Below are 19186 nucleotides of genomic sequence, written 5' to 3'. Positions count from 1 at the left end.
GTGGAGAGATGGGTTAGTAAATTTGCTGATGACACAAAGGTTGGGGGTGTTGTGGAGGACTGTCGAAGGTTACACCAGGACATCGATAGGATGCAAAACTGGGCTGAGAAGTGGCTGATGGCGCTTAACCCAGATAAGTGTGAGGTGTTTCATCTTGATAGGTCAAATATGATGGCAGAATGCAATATTAATGCTAAGACTCTTGGCAGTGAGGATCAGAGGGATCTTGGGGTCCGAGTCCACAGAACACCCAAAGCTGCTGTGCAGGTTGACTCTGTGGTTAAGAAGGCATATGATGTGTTGGCTTTCATCAACTGTGGGATTGAGTTCAAGAGCCGAGAGGTAATGTTACAGCTATTTAGAACCCTGGTCAGACCCCACTTGGAGTATTGTGCTCATTTTTGGTCACTTCACTACAGGGAGAATATTGAAACTATAGAAAGGATGCAGAGGAGATTTACCAGGATGTTGCCTGGATTGAGGAGCATGCCTTATGAGAATAGATTGAGTGAACTTGGCCTTTTCTCCTTGGAGCAGTGACAGATGAGAGGTGGCCTGATAGAGATGTATTAGATTATGAGAGGCCTTGATCATGGGGATAGTCAGAGGCTTTTTCCCAGGGCTGAAATGGCTATCACGGGAGAGCACAGTTTTAAGGTGTTTGGAAGTAGGTACAGAGGAGATGTTGGGGTAAGTTTTTTTACACAGAGAGTGGTGGGTGCGTGGAATGGGCTGCCAGCGACCATGGTGGAGGTGGACACACTAGTGTCTTTTAAGAGACTCTTGGATAGGTACACAGAGCTTAGAAAAATAGAGGGCTATGGGCAACCCTAGGTAATTTCTGAAGTAAGTACATCTTTGGCACAGCATTGTGGCCCAAAAGGCCTGCATTGTGCTGTAGGTTTTCTATGCTTCTATGATCCGTGGAGGCAAAGTCATTGGGTATATTTAAAGTGGAGCTTGATCGTTTCTTGATTAGTAAGGATGTCAAAGTTACGGGGAGAAGGCAGGAGAAGGGGCTTGAGAGGGATAATAAATCAGCCATAATGGAATGGTAGAGTAGACTCAATGGGCTGATCGACCTCATTCTGCTCCTTTCTCTTGTGGCTTTAAATGTACCAGCCACATAAGGGTTTAAAACAAAGCAGCATCTTTTTCAGCTGATCAGTACCAGGCTTATTATCACTGATACGTGTTGTGAAATGTGTTGTTTTGCAGTAAGGCTACTGTGCAAGGTATGAAATTTACTACATGTTACAAGAAATAAATAAAATTAATAGTGCAAAAGTGGTCATGATCATGGGTTCACGGACCTTTCAGAAATCTGATGGCAGAAGGTAGAAGTTATTCCTAACACACTGTGTATATCTTGATGTTCCTGTACCTCTTCCTTGAGAAGACGGATGGTGAGGGTCCTTAATACTGGATGCTGCCTTCCTGATGCACTGCCTCAAAGGCATGGGAAATTGACACTCTGATGGAGCTGGCTGAGTCCATAGCCCTCTGCCGCCTCTTGTCATCCCACACAAAAAAGACTCAATACCAGGTGATGATTCAATCAGTCACCATAAATCTGCAGACACCTGCAAGAGTCTTTGGTGACATTCCAAAAATCCTCAAACTCCTAATGAGGTATAGCCACTGTGTTCCTTCTTCAAGATGACATCATTGGGATGTAAGGCCCAGAATAGACTCTCTGAGATGTTGACACCTAGGAACTTGAAGCTGCTTGAAGTTATCTGTGTGCAGTTATAATTTGGTAACATATAGAGTAGAGAACAGGGAGGAAGAGACCGTGTGATTTCCATTTCTAGAACTTAAAGAAGTGTTGAATGTCTGCTGGAGTTCGAAAATGCTACTTGTCAAGTAATTTCGCAACCTGAAAAATAACATATTGCACCTCTATAGAAGTTGACGTAATTACTGACCCTGAAGTTTGTGGCGCATTCTTCACGCTTCTGAGGTTGTGGACTACAGAGTCACACAGCAAGGGAACAAGCTCTCCAATCCATTGTGTCCATCCTGGCCACTGTAACTATCTACACTAACCTCACTTTATACTCTGCCTCTAGGGATTTTAATGTGTCCATGTCGATAATTGTGAGATAATCTCTTCCTCAAGCGGTATGTTGTGGATCTCAGAACTTCAGTAATTAATTACAAATCTCCTCCTCTTACATTAAACCTCTCATTAGAGATACCATGTCTGAAGGAAAAGGTGAGTGTTCCTTGCACTTTCCTGTCTGGGCCCCTCATGATATTATAGATCTAATTAAGGTTCCAAGGAAAACAAACTCAGTCTCTCCTCATAACTGAATTGTTCCTTCCTAGGCAACATCCTCTGCACCTTCCCTGGTGTAATCACTTGAAGTATTTCAGCCAGTCCTGTATAAAAATATTTCTGAAACCCAGAAATACTTCAATCTGTTTAGAGATGATATGTTGCATTTTCCTGCAGCTTAGAAATGAACTTTATTAGTTTTGGCTGGCTTTCTTAGACAAAAACACTGTATGATTAAATGATTTAACCTTTAAATTGTTTGTTACCAGTTTTCCAGAAGCAATTAGGAGAAAACCACACAAAGCACATTGAAGTATTGAACTTAAAGGAATGAATGCTTTGTCGTGGGTTGTTTAAAAACTTGCAGTGTTAATCAAGTAACTGTCACTGCCTTTGTTTTCTAAGTGGAAGTACAGGAATGAATTTGATGTCCTACATACAGAATGGATCAGAGTCTGGTATATCATCACTCACATAGGTTGTGAAATTTATTGTTTTGTGCCAGCAGTACACTGCAAGAGGTAAAAATGACTATAAACTACATAAGTAAGAACATATGTAAGTAAGTAAATAAATAAGACTCGATGAATAGATGGATAAATAAACAGCACAAAAATGGGATAGTGAGATAGTGATCATCTGGGTGAAAGTGGGAATGGAACCAATTTACTGAGAGATCCTACTGACTGGAGTTTGTAGTGGGAATATCGTTAGTTCAGTGAGAGTCCTCAGCACCAGCCTAGCAAGGTCTTGGTCCTTGTTTGAATAGTTTTTTTTATTTTTTTATTTATAGAGATATAGCGCGGAATAGGTTCTCCCGGCCCTTCAAGACACGCTGCCCAGCAATCCCTCGATTTAATCTAAGCCTAATCACGGGACAATTTACAATGGCCAACTAACCGATCAACCGGTACATCTTTGGTCTGTGGGAGCAAGCTGGAGCACCCAGAGGAAATCTGTGTGGTCACGGGGAGAACGTACAAACTCCTTACAGGCGGCACTGATTTTGTGATGAGGATTTCTGCTAAGTGACTTGCACAGGCAATGAACATAATCTACTGTGACATGTTCCCAGAGGTCCTTGTGACTTTACGTGCAGAGATTGCCTGAATGATTTTGTTTTATTGTTTTATTTATTGTACTACAATGCAGAATAAGCCCTTTCCGGCCCTTCGAGCCATGCCGCCCAGCAATGTTCTGATTTAATCCTAGCCTAATCACAAGACAATTTACAATGACCAATTAACCTACCAACCAGTGTATCTTCAGACTGTCGAAAGAAACTGGAGCACCTGGAGGAAACCCACATGTTCATGGGGAGAATGTACAAACTTGGACAGGCCCTTCCTTGGCGATATTGGGGACAGGAAGAACATCAGTATGTGATGGCTGACTGCTCAGCATGATCTGGGTGCTCTGATCTTGACTGGTATCTGTAATCAGATCTGGCTCTGCCTCCCAGATGCATTTCTTCTCTCCTTCCCCAGTTTAAAGTGCAGTGAATCGATCTTAGCCCCATCATCATTCCATTGCAGTGACTGTTTCTCGGTCATTCGCTGTTGTTTCCCAGTGTGAGCTGCACCAGATAACACTAACTTGTTGACTTCCTCAGATAAGGCGGGAGGAGAAGAGAAGCAGCGCATTGCGCGTGCGCAGCCCTCCGATGAAAAATGATATCATAAACTGTTAAATAGGGTCCGTGGACAATTCTGATTTGATGAAGATAGACGTGAAACCACATCTGGAAAAATTTCTGAAACGCTCCTTCGCTGCTATCATTACTGCACGGTCGGGAATCTTTCGGAGGGTAGGCCTCAAAATCCCTGGCTTTGCCTGCTGTTGACGACCGAGAAGGAGGTCGAATCGTTCAGATGGAGGTGGCGCTCAGTACTCGGTGTCGGAGAGCTGATCAGAGGTCGAAGTTTTCGGATGACTCAGAGTCGGACCATGGTCGGGTATGGCAGGGAGAGTTTTTCTTCCTTCTCTCCGTCTGCGTGAGATGTGGGACATTTGAGTGACTTTGAGCTTTACTGTGCTCATGGACTTCTTCATCAAGTTATGGTATTGTTGCACTGTTGTAACTGTATGTTATAATTATGTGGTTTTGTTAGTTTTTTTTCAGTCTTGGTCTGTCCTGTGTTTTGTAATATCACACCGGAGGAAATATTGTATCACTTCTTAATGCATGCATTACTAAATGACAATAGAAGAGGACTGTGTGTCTTCATAATCTAATATATACTCAGCAATTTTAATGATCCATGATTGGTTTTAAATGTTAATTCTTATTGCTGTCTGTGACAGATGGGCACTTTTCAAACTGCCAATGGACAATATTTTTTGGAACCTCTCCTGAAGCCAGATGGAGACCAGTATGAAGACGAGCACAATAAACCCCATCTCATTTACCAGCATGAACCACTGGATAATAACCCCCTGAGGAAATCTTCTCATCCTTGTGCATCTTTAGGTAAGTGAGGAATAATTTCATATACTTTAATGTAAGAAGAAATGTATGTGTTTCATGTTATTTCTCTAGTTTTTCTGTATTTGGACATTTGGGTGTTGCCTGGTCACTCTGTATCCTTGCTAATATGGTCATGTTGCCTTCTATCTGAAGATCTGAAGAGGCTGTTCCTCAAGTTCTGGCTGCACCTCAGCCTCCAGCTCCTGATCTTTGGTCACCCTTTGGGAAGGTGATGGGAGAGGGGGCGGAAATCCCCTAGTTTGTTTGCTGTTGGGCCTGGCCAAAGTGGTCATTCACATGTCCAGGCAGGAGGGCAGTTGAAGATTCTGCCAAAGCTGATTGCCTTCCCCTCTTCTCGGGTTACATATGCACCCGTGTGACCTTTGGAGGAGGAGCACACTGTGTCTATGGGTAGAGAGGGGAATTTCCAGCAATGGTGGACACCACAGGACCTGCAATACATTCTGGATGGAGATGGTCATGTTAGAATTTAAAACTATAAACAATGAGTCATGGAGCACTGCATCATAAAAATAGGCCATTTGGCCCATCTAGTCTGTGCCATACTCTTATTCTGCCTAGTCCCATTGCCTTGCACCTGGACCATTGCCCTCCATACCTCTTCTACCCATGTACTTATCCAAACTTCTCTGAAATGTTCCAGTCCAACCTGCATCCATTAGTTCTGCTGCAGCTCATTTCACATTTGCACAACCCGCTGATTGAAGATGTTCGCCTTCATACTCCCCTGAAATATTTCACCTTCTACCTCTCATAACCTCTCATTCTAGACCCACCCTACCTCAGTGGAAAAAGCCTGCTTGCATTTACCCTATCTATACCACTCATGATTTTGTATACCTCTATCAAATCTCCTCTCTTTCTCCAATGTGCCATGGAGTAAAGTCCAAACCTATTCAATACTTCCCTCTAACTCCAGTTCAACTCCTGGCAACATCCTTGTAAATTGTGACTCTCCTGGTCAGTTTGCTCCTGGGCCTGGCCAAGGTTGTCATTCATGGCTCTGACAGGAGGGAAGTTGAGGGCTCTGTCCAAGCCGGCTGGGGTAACGTCCATGCTGGTATGTTCCTGGAGAAGAAGCATTAAGTGTCCACGGGTACAACGAGGGATTTCCAGGACTGGTGGGTGAAACAGGGCCTTGGGTGCATTCTGGTTAGAGACTTTCAGATTATAATTTGATACTGTAAATAGATCATGTCACGAAGCACTGTACCATTCTAATCCTGTGATACTGTAATCATTGAATAGACCTCCTATGAGAAAGGAAGAATGTGGGCATGTTTAGTCACATTTCACCTTGGAGTCACTCTTGTGAGCAAGCAGAAGGGTCTGCCTTGGAGACTCTAAACACTTCCTGACTGAGACATTGGCTGAGTTCTGTGCTCCCAGCTGATTACAGTCTGAGGGCCTCCGTCTTTGTAACTTCACCGTTTGATTCAGTGGGATTGTCCACAGTTTCAGAGGTGGCAAAACCATGACATATGTGGTGTGCCCAAGAAAGATGCCACATGCAAAACTTTTGCTGGGATGTGGCATGCAGTGCCATCCCTTGATTCTTTAAGCACCACCTATAATAAAAAGGTATATAAAGATCAACTTTACTGCCAAATGACGTAGCGAATGATTTTTTTTACAACCTGAGAGCAGTGAGGTGTTTTCACAAGAAACATGTCATGCCAGCTAGATGGTTGCAAGTACATGTTGTTGGATGGTAGTTTTGAAACTCTGGCAGATCTGGTGCACACATCAGTATATAGTAAACAGTTACAATAACAATACTATATTAAAATGATGCTATTTTTCAACTGTTTTTAAAAGATTAATATTAGTAATTTTTGAACAGGTTTTCTAAGATGAATCATTTGTTTCAATCTGTCTCTATTATAATTTTATTAATAATAAAATAATGAATATACATAAATAAGCAACAGGACTGAAGGTTCTTCATTAAAAATGTCGATAATTATTATTACTAATTCACTAATCAATGATAATCCCTGCTCAAATTTACCATGGCATATGAGGGAATTTTTTGGAAAATGATCACCAATTTGGGCACACAGCTCTTAAAAAGGTTTGCCAGTGCTAGCCTGCACCTCACTCCACAATTGTTATACCCAGTATATATAGGTCTCCTCGTCATGCATGATGTTAAGAATACTTATCAGTGTTATTCTGAGTGTGAGAATGGTTTGTTAAAGTAAATGCTGGCTTCTGTCTGAATAGCGTATGAGACTTGTTTCTTGCTAAGTGTTTGATCCCTTGTCCCAAGCTGCGCCTTGGCATGAGAGGACAGTATGTAACGTTGGTTATCTCAGACATATTTACAGGTGGCTTGGATGCAGGTGAGTTTTTCTCTTCAGAGAGAGATCACAGACCTATGTAATAATTGAACAGCCTTTTAAATTTAATCTACTAACAGATTACACTGAGCAGGTACAGAGTATTTATGGACAGTTATTTATTGACTTTGGCTTTGGAATTGTACTAACCTGCAAATGCTGAGTTATGTGTTTGATGTATGTTCTGTTTGACTGTAAACATGACCCACAAGTATATATCTCGATGGGTTTTGAATGGGATGGCAGTGAAACCACACTGTGAGCAATGCTTCAGATGTTGGTACCACTGCTTCAAGAATCATGCTTTGATCCTGTACTTGGGAGCAGTTGCCACGGAGTTTCCACATTCTTCCTGTGACTGTGAGGGCTTTTACTGGGCACTGCAGTTCCCTCCTCTTTTCAAAGATGTAATGGTAGGTTAAACAATTATTACAAATCACTTCTTCATGTGGTTAGTTGGGAGAGGAGTCAAAAGAAATATGAGGGAATGTGGAAGAAAGTAGATTACAGGAATATTGGAAGAGAGTAATGGGGCTGATGAGATTGCTTTGGTGGAGCATAATGTACTGGTTGGGCACAGGAGTACATTCAGACAGAGACTCATTCCACCGAGATGCAGCACAGAGCGTCATAGGAAGTCATTCCTGCCTGTGGCTATCAAACTTTACAACTCCTCCCTTGGAGGGTCAGACACCCTGAGCCAATAGGCTGGTCCTGGACTTATTTCCTGGCATAATTTACATATTATTATTTAATTATTTATGGTTTTATACTGCTATATCTATACTCTATTCTTGGTTGGTGCAACTGTAACGAAACCCAATTTCCCTTGGGATCAATAAAGTATGACTATGACTATGACTATGAAGCCAGCATGGAGCCAAATCAGCTGAATGGCCTCAAGTATTGTTATTTAGTAAGACATTTGTCAATGCTACAGTGAACAATATACTTCAAGCAAGATATTTTGCTGTTGGAGTTTGATTAATTAGTATTAAGAACAGTTGTGTTTTAGTTGTAAATGTCAAATACCCTCCCTGAGTATACAGTACTGCGCAAAAGTTGTAGGCACATATATATAGCTAGGGTGCCTAAGACTTCAGTACTCTAATAATTTGATATATTGCACTGTACTGCTGCTTCAAAACAAAAACAAATTTCATGAAACGTTGAGTGATGTAACCTACTGAACGTTGAAAGGACTAGATAGGGTGGATGTGGAGAGGATGTTTCCTATGGTGGGGATATCCAGAGCTAGAGGCCACAGCCTCAGAATTGAAGGGGTGACCTTTTAGAAGAGAGGTAAGGAGGAATTTTTTTAGCCAGAGAGTAGTAAATCTGTGGAATGCTCTGCCACAGTTCGTGGGTATATTTAAGGCGGAAGTTGATAGTTTCCTGATCAGTCAGGGCATCAAAGGATATGGCAAGAAGGCAGGTATATGGGGTTGATTGGGATCCGGGATCTGCCATGATGGAATGACAGAGCAGATTCGATGGACCAAATTGCCTAATTCTGCTCCTATGTCATGGTCTTGTGATAAACCAGATTCTGATATGGGCCTCCACTCTAGATTGAGAATGGGAAGGGGGCAGAGGGAGGGAAACCATGGTTGGGAAAAGGAGAAGGGAAAGAGGAGGAAGAGAGGGGGGAGCAGGAAGCACCTGAGAGACTTTCTGTAATGATCAATAAACCAATTGTTTGGAATCAAATGACCTTGCATGGCATCTCAGGGCTGGGTGTGTCTGCATCCGTGCCAGCCCCTGATCCTAACAGTCCTCTGCCACTGTCCCACACCCTTCCTGTGGCGATTCATCCTCACCATTCCTAAAATCCTTTGCTTCCACCAGATTTACATATTCGCTCTCCGCTCCACATTGATAAATACAGTACTGTGTCAAGGTCTCAGGCACGCTAGCTATATACATATGCCCAAGTCTTTTGCACAGTACTGTACATGAGGAAACATTAGAATAAGTGTATAAAGAAGCATACACAAATGATTGATGCGTTTTTGTGGTTATATTTCAAATGAGAACAATTTTATTGATGGGATTTAAGTACCTTCAGGCAGGATAACAAAAATCTGCCAATCTGGATTTCACCAAACATAGAATATCATTCATAGTAAAACTGAGCACACTGGTCACATTCTGTGCGCAAATGATTCTTTGCCCCTTTGTGAGCATCAAGAAGTGAGCACAGTAGAAAGTTTCAAGCAACCTCCCTGACTGAAGTGATCAGTGTAAATTGTAAAAGTAGTCAGACAATCTCTGAAACTCCTGATGGAGAAGGCATGATGATATCAGGGAAAGAATGAATGGAAATTCGTGAGTTGCCAATGAAACAATTGTATGGAAGCATTGAACTGGAGGAGCACTTGGACTGAGATCAAAGACTGTCAGCATTTTCAAGAGCAGCTAAGGAGAGAAACCTGCAATGTGCTTTGCCAGGACAGCAGAGTGTTGAAAAACCATCCAACAAACTATGGTAAGTGTCTTCTCTTTGATACTGTGAAATAATTTTACATTTCAGATCAATAGATACAAAGTTATGTCTATGGTATCTGAGGAAACTGTGACTCATTGTTAAACAATATAAAATTCTATGCAGTTGTGAAGGATACAAAAAACATAATTATAATTGGTTTAAATCCTTTTAAATCGGTTAATTTCTTCAACTTAGAGTGACTTCAAAGGTTCAAAGTTTTAAAGGTCCAACTTAACTTCGGAGAAATATATACAATATACATCCTGAAATGCCTTTTCTTCACAAACATCCACAAAAACAGAGAAGTGCCCCAAAGAGTGAACAACAGTTAAATGTGAGTTCCTCCCCAGCTCCCCCCACCAGCAAAAATATTGCGCTTCGATACCGTCACCGAGCCCAAGCATGTGCTAAACAATAGGAAAGACACAGACCAAAGTCTTCGCATTTCACCCGACACTCGACAAACCACAGGTTCTCCCTTTCCATGGCAAGGGAGAGGGAGGTGTCCCCCATTTTCACAGCAAGCAGGAAACATAACAACAAACTGCTGGTTGACAATGTTAAAAGTCTGTTTCGTCGCTTTTTTCAACTTGTGAACTCATTTGGTTTTGGAGCAAATACTGAATTGCAAGCAGTAAGAGGGCCAATAAAAAATTGCATCAAACACATGAGTCAAAAACATCAGCTAATGTCTCCATGCACAAGGAATGAGAAAAGCCAACTGATGAAACTAGAACACAGAACATTACAACACAGTACAGGCCCTTCAGCCCAAATTGTTGTGCTAACCATTCAACCCTTGGTAATATCAAACTAACCCATTCCTCCTACATAGTTCTCCATTTTCCTACCATCCATGTACCTATTAAGAGTTTCTTAAATGCCCCTTATGTATCGTCCAATACCACCACCTGTCGCAGGATGCTCCGGTCATTCACTACTCTCTGTGTAAAGACATTATCTCAGCCATCCCCTCTATACTTTCCTCCAATCACCTTAACGTTATGCTATGTTGTATTAACCATTTCTACCCTGGGAAAATATCTGTCTATCCGCTCAATCTATGCCTTTTAAACTAGCCTGCAGAAATCCTCTGGGTGGGGAAATATACTGATTCAACTTTCAGGGCAGTAGTATGATTGCAGCTGCAAACTACTGGATTTAAGATGGAACACTTCATGTTCCGCTCATTAGTGAGTTTTAAAGGATTTTCCTGGGTTCCTGATCTGCTGCAGGTAAGATTGTCTGCACATTTCAAATGACAGTTTTAGTCATCTGTCCTTGAATCTTACGTCCCAAAAACAGGCAGTGTAGTCCATCTTACCCAAACTATGCATGATACCTATCACTTTAATCCCATTTGCCCACATTAGGCCCATATCCGTTGAAATCATAAGACCATAAGACATAGGAGCAGAATTAAGCCATTAGGCCCATCTGGTTTGTTCTGCCATTCCATCATGTCTGAGGCTGGTTATGGCTAAAATCAACTTCTACCTCAGTATGGACCTGAACCCACTGCAGTTTGCCTATCATTACAATATGCCTACGGCAGACAAATCTCAATGGCATTTCATACGACCTTAGATCACCTGGATAATACAAACATTTATGTCAGGAAACTGTTCATTGACTATACCTCACCATTTAACACCATCATTCCTACACTCCCAGTCAAAAAGCTACAGAACCTGGGCCTCTGTACCTCCTTCTGCCAATGGATCCTCGACTTCCTAACTGGACCACAATCTGTGTGGATTGGTAATAACATCTCCTCCTCACTGACAATCAGTTCTGGTGCCCCTCAGGGGTCTGTGCTTAGTCTACTGCTGTACTCTCTCTATACCCATGACTGTGTGGTTAGGCATAGCTCAAATTCCATCTATAAATTTGCTGATGATACCACCATCATTGGTAGAACCTCAGACGGAGGTGAGAGGGAGTACAGGAGTGAGACATGCCAGCTAGTTGAGTGGTGTCACAACAGCAACCTTGCACTCAAGGTCAGTAAGACGAAAGAGTTGATTGTGGACTTTGGAAAAAGTAAGACGAGAGAACACAAACCATCCTTATAGAGGGATCAGAGGTGCGGAGAGGCGCAGTTTCAAGTTCCTGGGTGTCAATATCTCTGAGGATCTAATCTGGTCCCAACATATCGATGCAGCTACAAAGAAGGCAAGGCAGCGACTATATTTCATTAGGAGTTTGAGGAGATTTAGTTTGTCACCGAAAACACTCAAAACCTTCTACAGATGTGCTGTGGAGAGCATTTTAATAGGCTGCATCACCATCTGCTATGGGTGGGGGGTGCGGTTACTGCACAGGATCAAAAGAAGCAACAGAAAGTTGTAAAATTAGTCAGCTCCATCATACTAACCGCAGTTGTATCTAAGACATCTTCAATGAGTGGTGCCTCAGAAAGTTGACGTCCATAATCCCCCTTCTTATTGTTATCATCAGGAAGGAGGTACAGAAGCCTGAAGGCACACATTCAGTGATTCAGGAACAGCTTCTTCCCCTCTGCCACCCAATTTATAAATGGACATTGAACCTTGAACACTGCCTAACATTTTAATTATTTCTGTTTTTGCACTACTATATTTAATTTAACTTTTTTATATATAGTCATTATAATTCATTAAAAAAAAACTTATCATTATTGCATTGTACTGCTGCCACTAAGTTAATAAAGTTCGGAACATATGACGGTGAAATTAAACCTGATTCTGATTGTGATTTATTATCCCTCTCAACCCTATTTCTGCCTTCTCCCTGTAACATTTGACACCCTTACTAATCAAGAACCTATTAACCTCTGCTTTAAATATACCTAACATCTGTGGCAAGGAATTCCACAGTTTTACCACTGCCTGGCTGAAGAAATTTCTCCTAATCTCTGTTCTAAATGGATATCCTTCTATTCTCATCCCAGACTCCCATCATAGGAAACATCCTCTCCTTAACCTCTAGGCCTTTCAATAGCACTGCCTCCCCCCCACCCAATGCATGAAAAATACTCTCTGAATGTGGCTACACAGGGTGAAAGGCTGGTAAAGAGGGCATGCAACGTATTTGCTTTTATTAGGCATGGAATTGAGTTTGAGTCAAGAAGTTATCGTCCCGCTTTATAAATCTTTGGTTAGGCTGCATCTGGAGCACTTCATTCAATTCTGGTCATCACATTCCAGGAAGGATGTGAAGGCTTTGGGAAAGGTGAAGAAGGATGCTGACTGGATTGAAAGGCCTCCAGGATGCTGACTGCATTAGAGGGCCTGTACTAAGAGGAAAGTTTGGACAAACTTTGGTTGTTTTTTCTTGAGTGGCAGAGGTTTATAAGATTAAGAGAGGCATAGATTAGGCAGCCAATATATTTTTTTCTCCCCAGGGTTGAAATGTCTAATTACAAAGGGCGTGCATTTAAGGTGAGAAGAGGTCATTTCAAAGGAGATTTTCAGGGCAAGTTTTTTTACTCAGTTAGAAGTGAGGATCTGGAATGTGCTGCCTGGGGTGGTGGAGGCAATATAACAGGGGCATTCAAGAGGCTCTTCGATAAGCAATGGATGTGCAGGAAATGGAAGGATATGGACATTGTGTAGGCAGAAGAGATTAGCTTAGTTGAAAATTTGACTACTAATTTAATTAGTTTGGTACAACATTGTGCACATTATTATATGGTACTGTTCTATGACTAGCCTATCTATGCACCCCATTTATCTCCTTAGCTCCTATGTTCCAGTGAAAATAATCACAAGCTATTCAATGTCTCCTTATGATTAGAGTCCTCCATTCCAGGGAGCATCCTTTTGAATCTCTTCTGCATTCTCTCCATTGTTACCACACCCTTCCTATAGTCTGGTTTCCATACATGTACATAATACTTCAAGTGTGATCTAACCAATGTTTTGAACAGCTTCAGCATGGCATGCCAGCTCCTGTGCACATGGCCTCAGGTCTATCAAAGCAAGTTTTATTTACAACCATATCTATCTGTGATGGCACTTTCAAGAAATTATGAATCTGTATCCCCAGGTCCCTCTTTTCTACCACACTCCTCAGTGGTCTACCACTCACGGTGGATGACCCACCTTGTTTGGTCCTCCCAAAGTGCAACATCTCACATTTGTCTGCATTAAACTTCATCTGCAGTTTTTCAGCCCATTAGACCAGCTGGTCCTGATCCTGCTGCAAGTTTTGATAGTCTTCCTTGCTGTATTCTACACCTCCAATCTTTGTTTCATCCGCAAATTTGCCAACCCAATTTACCACATTATCATCTAGGTCATTGATACAGATGACAAACAACAATGGACCCAGCACCGATCACTGCAGCACACCACTAGTCACAAACCTCCAGTCAAAGAGGCAACTATCTACAACCATACTTTGTCTTCTTCTATAATGCCAATGTCTAATCCAACTTACTACCTTATCTTGAATGGCAAGCGACTGAACCTTCTTGACCAATGCCCCATGTGGGACCTTGTCAAGGGCATTACTAAAGACAACATCCACTGCCTTGCTTTCATCAACTTGCCTGGTATCTTCCTCAAAAAACTGTATAAGATTGGTTAGTCATGACTTCCACACATTAAAGCCATGTTGACTATCACGAATCAGTGCCTATCTATCCAAATTCTTACAAATATTGTCTGTTAGAATACCTTGCAATATTATATGGTTATATGGTTATATATGGTCCGTTAAAATACCTTGCAATAACTTCCCCACCACTGATGCCAAGCTCACCAGTCAATAATTTCCTGGCTTATTCTTAAACAACAAAACAATGTTAGCTATCCTCCAATTCTCTGGAACCTTACCGGTGGCTTATTATGCTTTAAATATCTCTGTTACTGCCCCTGCAGTTTCTGAACCAGACTTCCACACTCTCCGAGGGAACACCTTGTCAGGCCCTGGGGATTTATCCATCCTAATTTGCCTTAAGACAGCAAGCACCTCCTCCTTTGCAATCTGTATAGGGTCTATTATGTTGCTGCAGCATTGCCTCACATCTATTGACTCTGAGTGAATACAACAAAAAGTCCATTTAAGATCTCCCCCATCTTTTGCAGCTTCACACAAAATTAACACTCTGATCTTTCAGAGGACCAATTTTGTTCCTTGCTGTCCTTTTGCTTTTAATATACCAGTAGAAGTCTAAGGATTCTCTTTTACCTTGTCTGCTAGAGCAACCTCTTGTCTTCTTTTAGCTCTCCAGATTTCCTTCTTAAGTTTTCTTGCACTCCTTATACTCCTCAAGTACCTCATTTGTTCTTGCCAGCCTATACCTGCTCTGCACCTGCTACTTCTTCTTAACAAGCACCTCAATATTTCTTGAAAACCAACGTTCCCTGAACCTGTTATGCTTGCCTTCTATTCTGACAAGAACATACAAACACTGTACTCTCAAAATTTCACATTTGAAGGCCTCCCATTTGCCAGAAAGCACCTGTCCCTAATTACAATTGCCAGATCTTTCTGATACCATCAAATTTGGCCTTACTCCAATTTAGAATCTCAACCTGAGGACCAGACTTATCTTTTTCCATAATTACCTTGAAACTAATGGCATTATAATCAGCAGTTATGTTGAAGTTCTATAGGACGTTGGGGAAGCCTAATTTGGAGTATTGTGTGCAGTTTTGGTCACCTGCCTTCAAGAAAGATGTAACAAAGTTGAAAGAGTACAGAGAAAGTTCATAACTATGTTGCCGGGTTTGGAAGGCCTGAGTCAAATAAGTTAGAACCTTATTCCTTGGAATGTAAAAGATTCAGGGGAGATTTGTTAGAGGTATACAAAATTATGAAGGGTACAGATAGGGCAAATGCAATCAGGCTTTTTCCAATGAGGTTGGGTGGGACTACAACTACGGGTCTTGGGTTAAGAGTAAACAGTACAGTGTTTAAGGGGAACATGAGGGAAATTTTTTCACCCAGAGGGTCATGAAAATGTGGAACGAGCTGCTAGTGCAAGTGGTGCATGTGAGCTTGGTTTCAACATTTAAGAGAAGTTTGGATAGGTACATAGATGGGAAGGGTGTGCAGGTCGATAGGACTAGGCAGTTTATTAAATGGTTCAGTATGAACTGGATCGGCCAAAGGGCCTGTTCTGTGTTGTATTTTTCTATGACTCTAGATGCAAAGTGTTCCCCTACATAAACTTCTGTCACCTACCCTGTCTCATTCCCTATTGGGAGATCTAGTATCACAAATTCAATGTGACATTGAACTTTTTGCAAAAGCAGTCTAATCTTTTGCAGGAGTCTGGAAAATTGCCATCACAACGAAATGCATGGACTCTCCAACAGTCCTGCCACAGGAAATATATTGATATACTGATCCACTGACAAATCTTGAGCAGATATCCCTGACAGTATCTTGTATCCATTCAGTTACAAGGAATGGAATGTGAAGTTGGAGGAGATGCACAACAAGCTACTGACGCTCAAGCACTGAGCTTAGGCACACCTGGCAGTGAACATTTTGTGCTGAGAGGAGGGACAATCTGATGAGTAACTGTAGCTGTGTTTCAGAAAGTTTTCTTCTGAGGCTGTCTCTGCTGATCACATACAACAATAAACTAGAAACCAATCCATAGGGACTGGCAATTCTTCCACACCACTCAAAAAGAGAGTCTTGTGTATTGGGTATGCCCATATCAAGATAATAGAGACGGAGATTTATTTAGAGATCTAGGACCAGAGGACACAGCCTCAGAATAGAAGGACATCCCTTTAGAACAGAGATGAGGAGGAATTTCTATAGCCAGAGTGTGGTGAATCTGTGGAAATTGTTGCCACAATTGGCTTTGTAGGCCAACTCATTGGGTATATTTAATGCTGAGCTTTATAGGCTGCTCTAGGCGGTGGATCTAAGGACTTAACCTGGTTTGGAATGCTGTCATTTTCTTCTATTGTGTACATGATGTGTGTTTTTTTCCTCTTTTTCAGTGCAGTGGTTATGGTTTTTTTAAATTGGGTTCTTCAGGTTTCTTGGTTTGTGGCTGTCTGTAAGCAAACAAGGCGCATGGTGAACAAACTTGTATAATTTACACAATCCTTGATAATAAATGTACTTTGAATCTTTGGATCTTGATTAGTAAGGGCATCAAAGGTTACAGGAAGAAGGGAGGAGAATAGGGTTGAGAGAGGTAATAAATCAGTCATGATTGAATGGCAGAGCAGACTCGATGGATCAAATGGCTTAATTCTGCTCCAATGTCTCACGGTCTGAAGGCCTTATACTGGGCCTATGAGCCTGTGATGCCATGTGACCAATTACCTTCTATCCCATGCACTTTTGGAATGTGGGAGGAAACTAGCACCTGGAGGATACTGATGTGGTCACGGGGAGAACATACAAACTCCTTACAGGCAGCAGCGGGAATTGAAGCCGCATTGCTGGTACTGTAATAATGTTACACTAACAACTATGATGCCATGCAGAATTGATTTGTTGATAGTTTTCTTTCAGATAACATTGCTCTGAAGGGCGATATATAAATACAAGTTTTGGTTGACAACAACTCTAATTGTTGGCAACTGATTTTTTCCCCACATCGAACAGTTAAGTAATATAATTTGTAAATATATATTATTACACATTTATAAGTAACTGCTAATAGTGCAGACATGTTATATTCATTCATATTGTACATGGCACTCTGGGATAACTCATTCCAGATTCACTTTACATCAGCATGACATCAATTCTTTCCTTTACCTTCAATCAGCATCAGTCTGTGGGGGGTTTAAAAGAATTCCAGCAAGTTATTGCCATCTCTGATTTGTACTAACCATATGAGATATGGCAGTCAAAGAGAAGGATGCTGTTTAACAGAGCTAACAAAGGGCAGAGGGATCGATGACTAGACAGACACAACTGGTTTATTGGTCCTTTAGTATGCTTTGAATCAGAATTAGAATCAGGTTTATTATCGCCAGCATGTGATGTAAAATTTATTAACTTAGCAAGCAGTTCAATGCAATACATAACCTAGAAGAGAAAAAATATAAATAAAATAATGATAATAATAATAAATAAACAAATAAATCAATTACAGTATACATATATTGAATAGATTTAAAAAATGTGCAAGAAAACAGAAATACTATATATCAAAAAAAGTGAGGTAGTGTCCAAGGGTTCAATGTCCATTTAGGAATCAGATGGAGAGGGCAGAAGCTGTTCCTGAATTACTGAGTGTGTGCCTTCAGGCTTCTGTACCTCCTACCTGATGGTAGCAGTGTGAAAAGGGCATGCCCTGGGTGCTGGAGGTCCTTAATAATGGACGCTACCTTTCCGAGACACCGCTCCCTAAAGATGTCCTGGGTACTTTGTAAGCTAGTGCCCAAGATGGAGCTGACTAGATTTACAACTTTCTGCAGTTTCTTTTGGTCCTGTGCAGTAGCCTCCCCATACCAGACAGTGATGCAGCCTGTCAGAATGCTCTCCATGGTACAACTATAGAAGTTTTTGAGTGTATTTGTTGACATGCCAAATCTCTTCAAACTCCTAATGAAGAATAGCCACTGTCTTGCCTTCTTTATAACTATGTCGATATATTGGGACCATGTTAGTTCCTTAGAGACCTTGACACCCCGGGACTTGAAGCTGCTCATTCTCGCCACACCTCACCCCTCTATGAGGATTGGTATGTGTTACTTCAACTTACCCTTCCTGGAGTCCACAATCAGCTCTTTCGTCTTACTGACATTGAGTGCCAGGTTGTTGCTGTGGCACCACCCCACTGTTGGCATATCTCACTCCTGTACGCCTTCTCGTCACCACCTGAGATTCTACCAACAGTGGTTGTATCATCAGCAAATTTATAGATGGTATTTGAGCTATGCCTAGCCTCACAGTCATGTGTATATAGAGAGTAGATCACTGGGCTGAGCACACACCCCTGAGGTGTGCCGGTGTGTCAACGAGGAGGATATGCTTGTTGTAAATAGGGTGACAGACAGAACACCTGAAGCCACAATCAAAGAACAAATTTTACACAAAATGAGCTCCAATTACCAAAGTAGATGTTCTGCATCAGTGGATCCAGACCATTTTTCAAAGGGTCATTTTTCATTCATCAACTTCGAGGTAAAGTGGCAAGATGCAATATAGCTTTGAAATGTAAAGGAAAGGTCTCCTCTCTTTGCAGTTAAAAAAAAGACTTTCTAGGCCTTGTTTTGTAGGATGTGATTATGCAATCCACCTGACTATCTGACTTTGTCTGTATAATGATGTTTGTCTGAAGATGAGGTTCCTCTATTCCCCATTATTTATAGAAAACTAAATAATGAGCATGATGTAAACTGAAGGAGATAACAAAGTGTTTCATGCCTACCCACATACAGTACACTTTAGTGAGACAAATTGTAAGTAACATGTTCCAAGGTTCCTTTTATTCTAAACAGTTTTATTGATAAACCATTAATTTGTAAGTAATAATTAATTTCATTAATTAGCTTTGAAGGGCAGAGCCATACAGCACAGAAACAGGCCATTTGGCCCACCATATCTAAGCTGACCGTCAAATACCCATCAAACTAAGCCCATTTTCCAGCACGTGGGCCATCCATCGTCTTCTT

General features: G+C 41.5%; 1 protein-coding gene across 2 annotated transcripts in view; it reads left to right on the top strand.

Moving 5' to 3' along the window:
* Nucleotides 1-19186, top strand: part of LOC134351744 (A disintegrin and metalloproteinase with thrombospondin motifs 20-like) — a 697549-nt gene that overhangs the window by 52006 nt on the left and 626357 nt on the right. For both annotated transcript variants that reach the window (XM_063058346.1, XM_063058347.1), the window contains exon 3: nt 4586-4751. In XM_063058346.1, coding sequence (XP_062914416.1) covers nt 4586-4751 — 166 coding nt within the window. The remainder of the gene's footprint in view (nt 1-4585; nt 4752-19186) is intronic.

The sequence above is a fragment of the Mobula hypostoma genome, chromosome 9 (assembly GCF_963921235.1).
Source record: "Mobula hypostoma chromosome 9, sMobHyp1.1, whole genome shotgun sequence".
Taxonomy (NCBI): domain Eukaryota; kingdom Metazoa; phylum Chordata; class Chondrichthyes; order Myliobatiformes; family Myliobatidae; genus Mobula; species Mobula hypostoma.
The sequence above is the reverse complement of the archived record's forward strand: the minus strand, read 5'-3'. Positions and strand labels throughout refer to the sequence as shown.